The sequence below is a fragment of the Capsella rubella genome, unplaced genomic scaffold (genome assembly GCF_000375325.1).
Source record: "Capsella rubella cultivar Monte Gargano unplaced genomic scaffold, Caprub1_0 scaffold_8, whole genome shotgun sequence".
Classification (NCBI taxonomy): domain Eukaryota; kingdom Viridiplantae; phylum Streptophyta; class Magnoliopsida; order Brassicales; family Brassicaceae; genus Capsella; species Capsella rubella.
Window position 1 is genome coordinate 2,273,568 of NW_006238916.1, and position 10,813 is coordinate 2,284,380.

Sequence of the window (10,813 nt, forward strand, 5' to 3'; positions counted from 1 at the left end):
TAAAAGTAAGTAATTTACTTAGTAATATATATATATATATATATATATATATATATATATATCATCCAAAATAGATAGTTACCCTTTCCAAAGTTGACGAATTCAAATGAGATTTTGAGTACTGAATATTGCTCCCATAAATATTTATCTTTTTACCCAAAATTCATGTATCACATTCATACCCGTACATACGTATGAATTTATATTCATAAATATAATTGTTTCATATAAAATTTATAACTCAAACTTTGATGTGTCGTTTTCATTCAATTTGTGAATGTTTGATTGAAATAATAATAGTTTCACTAAGAAATTCGTATTTTTAGTAACGGTGGATCCGGATCAAATGTGAACTAAATTAGTGATGGATCCACACGTACATGCATGATTGTATTTTAATACTTCTACTACAGCACGAGTTTGGTATAACTGTAGAAAATTATTTAATAAAATTACATTATTAAAAATACATCATATATATTTGATGGACTAACCCGTGAAAATTAAATTCGTAAATATAAATCATGACCCATACTACCATATGATTATGAGTTTCGCAAACCAACCTGTGTATTATTAAAATATCATAAAACTCTGAAATATATAATTATATTTACATCATATATATATATATTAGATTGTTAGATTTGATTTTCTTAAAAACAAATATGTTGTTAAGAAGTATTTAAATTTTTTTATAGAAATTGTATATCTTTGACAATAAAAGTTAGTTTTAAAAACCATGGGAAATAAAATTATCTTCAAGATATTAAAAATTGAATAATATAATAATACTTAAACTTATAAATTTTAAATAGATTTTAAATATTTCCTAAATTTTAAACTTTACATGTAGTTTAAATATTTATAATATATGAAAATATTTCAACTTAACAGAATGTTAAAAATTACTGTTATAAATATTTATATATTTAAGTAGAATGTTAAACTCCAAACTTTATAAATATTTACATAGTTCTAAAATTTGAAACTCCATAGATCTTAAATATTTATAATATTTTAATATTTGTTTGGAGTTTTATGTATTTCTAATATTTTTTAACATTCTATTAAGTTGAAATGTTATAATATTGGAACCTATTAAATATTCAATATTTTTAATATTTTTAAAAAACGTGTACATTTTCAAAAATTATAATATTTCAAAGTTTTTTAGTAACTAAATATTTTAAAAGTTTCAATTAAGGTTAAAATATTAATAATTTAAATATTATAACATTTTGAATATATTAGTTTAAATTAGGTAGAAATTTTAGAAAAAAACTAAAATATGTTTATATAGATATATACAATTTCGAATTAAATAGTCCACCTTTTATGGTAACAAATTTATTATGAAATGTTGGTTAGTTATTAGTTTTGATTTTTTATGTATTTAAAGCTGATTTGTTTTCCAAAAATATATTTTGCTGTCTTTTATTATGTTTGGCTACATGATTGAGATTGAATTTTATTTTATTTTGGTTTTTAATTGTATATACTATGTTTATCTTATAAAAAATGCTTCCCTTTTAATAGTATAGATTTAGATGATTTTGTTGTTTTGCTGAATATACACAGATTTTAGAAGTTTTTAATTTTAAAGTTTTGCTGAATCTTATGGATTACAGAGGAAATTCAATAGCACCAAATTTTAAAAAAGAAAATTGTCATTTAATTCTCGAACTTTCAAATTTAGGTCATTTAAACCACGAACTTTCTACGTGGTCATTCAAAACATGAATTTGTTATTGACTTAGTTTTTATAACATCAATTTTCGTTGACCGAGTCAAAATGAACATCATATCCTCAAATTCGTTAGCAGAGCAACTAGCCATCGTTTGGATATGATGTTCATTTTGGCTCGGTCAACGAAAGTTGATATCATAAAAACTAAGTCAATGACAAATTTTTGTTTTGAATGGCCACACAAATTTTTTATTATTTAAATGGTTTAAATTTTAAAACTCGTGAATCAAATAACATTTTTCCGATTTTAAAATATGATTTATGATCATTTATTGGATCTTTAAATGTTTTTTAATCAATTTATGCGAGCTCTCAATGATAACTATATTATATACATCAGCATATTAAGATGAGCTTCATCTGTACGTAAATTAAGCAGAGACTAGTATGTGATTCATTGAGTAGATCAGAAATCACCAAGGCCGTCGATAGTTTTTCATACAATATGGTGACTGACGAAGCCTAATATTAAAGATGTTAAACATGAATTTAGAGATGATTTACTTTATTTTCAATTTTCCCAAGTATTTTTTCTTTTTTTTCCTTTTTCATATAGCTAGGTCCAATATTCTCATTTACTTGGTCTCTAAGCTAAACAATTCTTTAGTTTATTGTCTTAGGGTTTCTTTACTTACCTTTAAATATAGTCTTACCATTTAATGACACAAACCCTTTGAGAAACTGAGAGACCAAGACAATCACCAATTCTCTCCTTCAATGACTTCTTCCACTGCGACCCTTCTTGGTCCACCTTCCGTCGCCACCGTCAAGAGACTCAAGACAACAACATTCAAACCGCTTACATCTGTTTCAGATGACCACAGTTTGAAGGCTACGTTAAACCTCGACTCGAAGTACCACGAAAGGGTTTGTCAGAAAACTTCTCTCCCACGCTTCTCTCCTCTGGGAACCCTTGTCTCAATTTCTTCTTCCACGTCGTCTCCGACACTTCTACAGAAAAGTTAATCCAAAGGCTGGCGAGTTCTTGGTCTCAAGATCCTTTGACTACGTTGAAACTCGTCTCTAATCTCAGAGGAGTTAGAAGAACTGGGGAATTGTGGGCACCATAATTGACACCCCTTGAGAAGTTGGGCCTCTCGGAGGCCCAGTTAAAGGGCCCGTTTGTAGACGAACTGCGAGTTGGGGTAGGAGCCGCTAAAGGGAGCTCGTAACGTACGAGCTGATGAGTCAACGGAGCATTAATGGAGATCGCGTAATGTCCGGAGCGGAGATCGCGCGAGACCTTAATTACTTAGTAACCTGTATATAAGGATGATAGGGAGATCACTTGTAAGGGGCCGAAAGGATTGATAATAACAGAACATTCAAACTCTATTACTCTTTACTTCGCATACAGTTTTTAAACTAGCATTTGTCTTTAGTTCGATTTGGCTTGAGTTCGGCAAGGTAGACGTCCCCACATACAACTCACTCTAGCTCTCTGGTGGATCCAGCTCCCACAGGAATCAGATGAATAAAGGTTTTACACAGCTGCGTTTTGGCTTTACAAGAACCACCCCAAAACCCTAGCTTTGAATCTCCCTGCTCTTGTCGATTTTTGTTATTTTAGAGATTTGCCTGAGATTCTGTATCGGATCTTGGAAGGTCAGCAGATGGACAGAGGAAAGATTCGGGTTTGGAGAAAGACGTGAGTTGGAAGATAGGGTTTGTGAAACTGTGGAGGAGATTAGTGGTCCGGTCGATAAAGTCAAGGCTAGGGCTTTAAGGAAACATAGAGAGTTCGAGAAGGCGAAAAAGGCGTTAAGGAGGTATAACTCAGATGCTAATTATAGGTTACTCTTTGATGGAATTGCTGCTTTGTTTGCTGATTTTTTGAAATCGGATTTGAAGTATTTGAATTCCAATGAGCTGATAAGATTAGTTTAGCTTCTAAATGGTGTCCTTCGATTGATTCTTCGTATGATAAGACTACTTTGATATGTGAGGCAATTGCTAGAAGCCTAGAAGGATGTTTTCTAGAGATGAGTATGAAGGTGTTGGAGAAGCGCATTATGCTTATAGGATTAGAGATAGGTTGAGGAAAGAGGTTCTTGTGCCATTGCATAAAGCGCTAGAGTTGTCTGCCGTGTCTATAAGTGAAAAGGGATGTGATTTGTTGAAGTACAAGAGAGTTGCTTCGGTGGAACATGATAGAGTAAGTTTTTGAAGGATGTGAAATCCAGAAAGGAGAAGATTGCGGCTGGTGCGCTGCTTCCTCATCAGATAATCGAGCACCTGAAGGATAGTGAATTTGACGCGGAAGTTGCTGAGCTTCAATGGACGAGAGTGGTCGATGATTTTGGCAAGAAAGGGAAGCTGAAGAATTCACTGGCCGCTTGTGATGTCTCCAAAAGTATGGCTGGTACACCTATGGAGGTTTGTGTGGCTCTCGGGTTATTGGTTTCAGAAGTTAATGACGAGCCGTGGAAAGGGAAAGTTATTACCTTAACCAAATCCCCACAGCTTCATATCATCAAGGGATCGAGTTTGATGAAAAAAACTGAGTTTATTAGAGAAATGAAATGTGTAGCGCACCCGGAATTTCCGAAGGTGATTGATAGGATCCTTAAGTTTGCAGTTAAGAATAACCTAACCAATGATCAAATGATCAAGAGGTTGTTTGTATTCAGTGACATGGAGTTTTATGATGCAGCTGCAAACAGCCATTTGAACCAACAAGAGGCCAAGGAGAAATGGGAAACGGATTATCAAAAGATTCAGAGGAAGTACAGAAAGATGGGATTAGAAAACGTTCCGGAACTAGTATTTTGGAACCTGAGGGACTCGTCGGCTACACCCGTGATGGCTAAACAGAAAGGAGTGGCTATGGTTAGCGGGTTTTCGAAGAATCTACTAACTCTGTTTCTTGAAAAACTTGAAAAAGGTGGACTCATAAATCCTGAAGATGTCATGATGTTAGCCATCAAAGGTGAAAAGTATGAGAAGCTTGCTGTTTATGACTAATATACACAAACTTAGCACTAACATTTTTATCACTATCTTTGAGTTTAATACCCTAGAAGTTAAATTATTTTCTTGTTTTTGTTTTCGTTTTCTCCGTGGAGTCATATGAGGACATTACTGAATCTTATAAGTATCTATGTGTAAATTAGATACAGCTAAGAAGACGAAATGATCTAGAAGTTGTAAGAGGAGGCATCACTCTTCGTTTCCTCCTAACTTTGGAATCTTTCTTTACTCCTTTATGGTTTCTAATATAAGAAAAGGGCAAAAGCAAAACTAAATATTCTCCAATCTCTCTCTTTCCTCGTTTATTCCTTGTGGTGTCCTCTCACATCCCTTAGTTTCATATCGAATATGTTCTTGTATACATAACACAAGTTGCTTTGACATGATCCGAACAAATCCATAACACATTTTGATACTATAACCCGAAGAAAGAAAGCTTTTTTCGCGCAATGGGTTACCGCGCCGAAAGATCTTGACTATGAAGCGTAACGCAACGTAACTAGAATGGATTAAAAAGCATGTAACGTTTAACAAAAAACACACGAAAATAATGTTTCTAAATTAGTTAGCATCTGATTTACTACATAGTTGAAAGTTAGAACAATGTAGGTAGGTCTGAACACATGGGACTTTTTGCTAAAAAAAGTATGGTGAATATATTCTTGAACGCTTCTTTATAAAAGCCCTTCTTCTTCAATTTGACAATCACCGTTCTTTTTTCTCAAAGAGCATATAAGAACATAAGCTCTATACTTATTTTAATTTATTTCATATTTGTCAATAGGTTCTGTTTTGATATAAATCGTATAGGTCTTCTCGTTGTTGTTGTCTCCTCTCATTGTTGCTCTGTTTCTTGAGGCTTTAGTAATGGATGCTGGTACTTTAAACTCGGTGATCAATAGGTTACTTGAAGTTAGAGAGAAACCAGGAAAGACTGTTCAGTTGTCTGAAACAGAGATTAAACAGCTCTGTTTTGTCTCTAGAGATATCTTTATAAGACAGCCAAATCTTTTGGAACTCGAAGCTCCTGTAAAAATCTGCGGTATGCTTCTCTTTGTTTCTCTCTGGCTCTTCTCTGAGATTGATTGTGTTCTTAATCTTATGTAATCTTTTAATTGAATACAAAAAAACAGGGGACATTCATGGACAATATCCGGATCTTTTGAGACTATTCGAACACGGTGGATACCCTCCTCGTTCGAACTACTTGTTTCTTGGAGATTACGTAGATCGCGGCAAGCAAAGCCTCGAAACGATTTGTCTTTTGCTCGCTTACAAGATCAAATTCCCTGAAAACTTCTTCCTTCTTAGAGGAAACCACGAAAGCGCGTCAATCAATCGCATTTACGGCTTTTATGATGAGTGTAAACGCCGATTCAGTGTCAAGATTTGGCGAATCTTCACAGATTGTTTCAATTGTCTTCCTGTGGCTGCACTGATCGATGACAGGATTCTCTGTATGCACGGCGGTCTCTCACCCGAGCTGCTTAGCTTAAGACAGATTAGGGATATTCGTCGTCCAACAGATATTCCTGATCGCGGTTTACTTTGTGATCTATTGTGGTCTGATCCTGACAAAGATGTTAGAGGTTGGGGGCCTAATGATAGAGGAGTCTCTTACACTTTTGGTTCAGATACAGTTTCCGGGTTTCTGAAAAGACTCGACCTTGACCTAATTTGTAGGGCGCATCAGGTTTGTTTAGTGTTCCTTGTGCCCAAAGAAACAGTTTCTCTGTTTTTTTTTTCCTTTTGACTCAAGCAACCATTTTGTGACAGGTTGTTGAAGATGGATTCGAGTTCTTTGCGAATAAGCAGCTCGTGACGATATTCTCTGCGCCTAATTACTGTGGAGAGTTCGACAATGCAGGTGCCATGATGAGTGTGGACGATGACTTGACCTGCTCTTTTCAGATCTTAAAACCTAATGACAAAAGATCAATGTTCAGTTTTGGAAGCAGAGGTGGTGGTGCTAAAACTAGCTTCCCTTATCCTAAAGTCAAGGTATGTTAATGAAAACGCTTTATCCTAAAGATCAAATATTTAACTGTTTGATCGAAACATGTTTATGTGCAGTCGATTCTGAGTTCACAAAGTTCGAAAGGATACAACTGATGAAGGATCTGATTACTCCATAACAGTCCACATAATGACTATTTAGCAAGAGGATTTTGAATTTCGGAATTTTATGAAACTTTTGTACCGTTGTGTGTGTGTTATTTTTTTCTTTCTCAACTGTTTGTAAATTTGGATTGTAATGGTTGGATTATGAAATTTTATAATAAGATAATGTTTTCATTTTTTGGAAGATGTGTATTTCTTAAACAAATTTTAATTAACCAAGAGGTCGATTGGTAACGACTGTTACTTGTGGCTGTAGAGACTTTAACTTTAAAATTTTGGCTACAGAGAATTTGGCGGTAGATGCTTTGGTTGTAGAAATTTTTACTGTTAAAATCTGATTGGCAATGAACAGCTTTTAAAGTTATGTATGTTATTCTTATTATTATTATTTTATATTTTTAATAAATATACATTATATCATAAATGAATTTATAAAATAAAAGTATTATTGAAATGGATCTTAAAAGAACAAGAAAAAAATGAGAGTAATTAATTTATAAAAATAAAATATATAAAATATATTTATAAACTTGTGAAAATGTTTTAAATGTAATGGGGATATGAAAAATAAATCTTTTTAATTGATTAAATTTAAAGTCAGGTTTTTGACGTTTTAAGAAAAATGAGAAAAAAAAGAAAGAAAAAAAAGAAGTGACTTTTAATGCTTTACAAAAAAATAAAAGAAAAAAATTGTTGATCGGCAAATTAATTACTGTTAAGGCTTTAAAATGGTTTTAAAGCCTTAAAAGTCATCACCAATCGCCCTCCAAATCTTTTTTCTTCTTATAGTGTTTACCAAACAGCTTGGAGCCCAACTGATTCATATCATTTTTCAATTTCTTCACTAGTTGTTTACCGACACTTGTCTATTTGAGAAAATCCAATCCAAAACTTATGTTTTCTATCACCCTTCTATCTACATTGTGTGCTACATAGAGTATACTCTCTCTTTTCAATTTTACTCAATGTGTCCAATTCGCTTTTTTTATAGTGACAATCAGATTTCTTGCACCAACTTGAACACTCCCTATGTGGTTTAAAAGCATTTAACACAACACAAATTCAACTTATATTAACTCGAGTTAACTTTAAACTTGCTCATCAAGTTCTCATCTTCACATATATGAACCAAGCTTGTATGCAACCTATTCAAAGAAGTTGAAGAAAGACGGTTCATCAACGGACTTGTTTTCTTGGCACAAAACATTCATCAATTATGTGTTCAGCTAATAAAAAACAAATACCTTTTATCGTATAATACATTACATTAAACTCCACCTGGTGGAAGCTCCCTTGGTCCAGTGATTGACGAAAGGTTGTTTAAAACTTCTACACCCAGATGTATCGGGTTCGACACCCAGGTAATAAGATTTATTAATTTTCAGATTAAGGAAACAAGCTTACATGCATTCTATAACAATGCACAATTAGAGCCGTTCACCATGATTCTACGAATGAAGAAGGAGGCGTCGTCATAAAAATGTGTAATATGTGGTGAATCTAATAGGGTCGGATAGAATTGTTGGTAGTAGAATCGTCATTAATTTTTTCACATGTTATAATAAGAAAGAAGTTGTATTTTTAATAGAATTTGTAATGGTGTTGTATTGTAATTAAATACACTTTTCTATGTTGTGTACTTCTGAATTACTAATAACGAGATGCTTATTTGAGCCATTAAATTTTATACTAATATACAGTCCAATTTTGTTATATTTTTAATCGCAACCAATAATTACACAACCCGAATGAGATAATTTTGTATAAGCTCTATATTTGTTGGTGTTAGCTGTTCCTTCTTTTAGGATAAAATAGTTTTAATATGTTATTATTGTCACATTCCTCTTGCTTGCAGTTTGGGGATTTTAAACTGCTGGAGTTAGCTGTTGGTGGACATAATGTATCCTTAATTAGTAGTATATTATTGTCTTACTTTATACATACCCATAAACTACATCTATTGACAAACTAATATATTAAATAGTACAATATGAACATACATAATTGAAAGTTGTAACAAATTAAATATTGAATATGTATAGTCAACAGCAAAATGGATATATGATATATTTATCAGAGATAAATCATATATCTTAAGTATATATCCTATAATTGAGAAGTACACAAATAAAAATAACCTTATAAATTGTAAGAAATTACATTGAAATACCATTAGAAAAAATTGAAAAATGAAAAAAAAAATACTGAAGGTAATAAAGATAATTAAACAAGATAATCTATAAAATATAAATAAAATCGCAAAATAATTAAATAAATATAATGTTTTTTTGGATATACAAACACATATATGGGATACATAAATATTCAATTAAATAGAAACAAAATAAAATCTTACAAATTTATATCAGATAAAGAGTTCAGCCCACATGAGTTAGTACCTAATCTCAATGTAAGCTACTAATCTCAATTAAAAACTTCAATTTATATTAATAATTTTTTCGATTTTGAAGAAATCTATTAAAATTTCTGCCAAATTGGGTAACGGATAGCTGAAAATGAAACATTTTTGGGTCTTGGAATATACTAAACTTTATTATTTATTTTGACAATTTAACATTTGCAAGTGGCTTGGAGACGATTCGTATCTATTTCGTAATCTATACTATTAATTGGGAAGGACAACTTGAAGCCAAACACCCCCTAATTGAAAAAAAAAAATTTCATGAAATATATTCCAGTTGCCAAACAGAATTATTGACAGCAAAAAAAAAAACAAAAAAACAAAAAAATATATATTTATGGAAATTATAATAATCTTTTACCATAAAAAGTGGATAATTAAATTCAAAATTAAATATATGTAAACATGTCTATTTTGAATATACATAAACATATTTAATATTTTAATATAATTTCGAAATTAATAGTATAGATATAGAATGAAATCTAATAAAACAAAATCATCATATATCTAAAAAACAAAGATAACATTTTTTTGATTAATAAAAAGATTAAAAAAAATATGTTAGCATATGAAATAATCAACTAATCAAATTCTACATAGTATATATACATAACTGATTATATCATCAAATTTTTAAAAATTATATAATTTTTAAATATAAATAAAAATTAAACAAATCAATAATTAAATATTTGTTTGCTAAAATCATGCGAATAAACATTTTAGATCACATAAATTTCTTATTTTCACATAAAAAAATATTCATATTCAAAAAGTAATCTAGCAATTATAGCACAAAAGATATCTACAAAATGTATCATTAATTCAATTAGTTAATGATTTTTTATTTGGTCAAACAGTTAGCTTATGATTATTCTAAACTTCTTTTTTCTTATTAATTTCACACAATCTTTACAAAATAAATCTTCATCCATTGGCAATTTGCATATCATTACTGTTATCAAATATTAAATAATTGTTTTATCAAATCATTATAAACATATAGAATTTCTATTAAAATTAAAACCAAATAACAAGTGGATATATCACATTTAAATGATTTTAACGACTTATTACCAATTTTTAAATAATAAATGGATTATATTTTATGATTTAATCTAATTGAAAACAAATAAAATGTCAAATTGGTATGATATAATAAATAAATATCTACAAACATTATCTCACATATACATACAATTTTAAACTATCCTTGAAAAATATAATATATAGGTTTTGGATAACCGGTTGAAATAAAAAAAATTGGTAGTTATATTTAATTGTCAAAATCTCAAAATATTGTACAAAATTCAACATTGGGACGTATAAATCTCTACTTTTGGACGAGTATATGAAATTTTACATATACTAAAATAATATTTAGTTACATGTAAATGGTGTTATTTATTAAAAAAAAATATAAACTTATAGGAATGGATACAAGACGGGAACTTATAATTCAAAAACAAACATTATCTGAATTATTTCTCATAAAAAAAAACATGATCAGATATAATTGTTATGAGACATGGTTATAAAGTTAAATT

General features: G+C 30.6%; 1 protein-coding gene and 1 pseudogene across 1 annotated transcript; both read left to right on the forward strand.

Moving 5' to 3' along the window:
• The first annotated feature begins 2,467 nt into the window (after window positions 1–2,467).
• On the forward strand, window positions 2,468–4,954 carry LOC17875812 (annotated as a pseudogene).
• Window positions 4,955–5,448: 494 nt separating this feature from the next.
• LOC17876783 (serine/threonine-protein phosphatase PP1 isozyme 7) lies at window positions 5,449–7,025 on the forward strand. The gene is made up of 4 exons (XM_006280729.2): window positions 5,449–5,762; window positions 5,854–6,413; window positions 6,497–6,721; window positions 6,794–7,025. Exons 1-4 carry the CDS (start codon window positions 5,588–5,590, stop codon window positions 6,830–6,832), a joined length of 999 nt encoding a protein of 332 aa, XP_006280791.1. The 5' UTR covers window positions 5,449–5,587; the 3' UTR covers window positions 6,833–7,025.
• Window positions 7,026–10,813: the final 3,788 nt, after the last annotated feature.

What these genes read in the sequence shown, in the direction of transcription:
- LOC17876783 (XM_006280729.2), top strand. Translation starts at nt 5,588, where the DNA reads ATGGATGCTGGTACTTTAAACTCGGTGATCAATAGGTTACTTGAAGTT. An exon ending in AGCTCCTGTAAAAATCTGCG is followed by an intron (nt 5,763 to 5,853) that starts GTATGCTTCTCT and finishes ACAAAAAAACAG; the next exon opens with GGGACATTCATGGACAATAT. An exon ending in TCCCTTATCCTAAAGTCAAG is followed by an intron (nt 6,722 to 6,793) that starts GTATGTTAATGA and finishes GTTTATGTGCAG; the next exon opens with TCGATTCTGAGTTCACAAAG.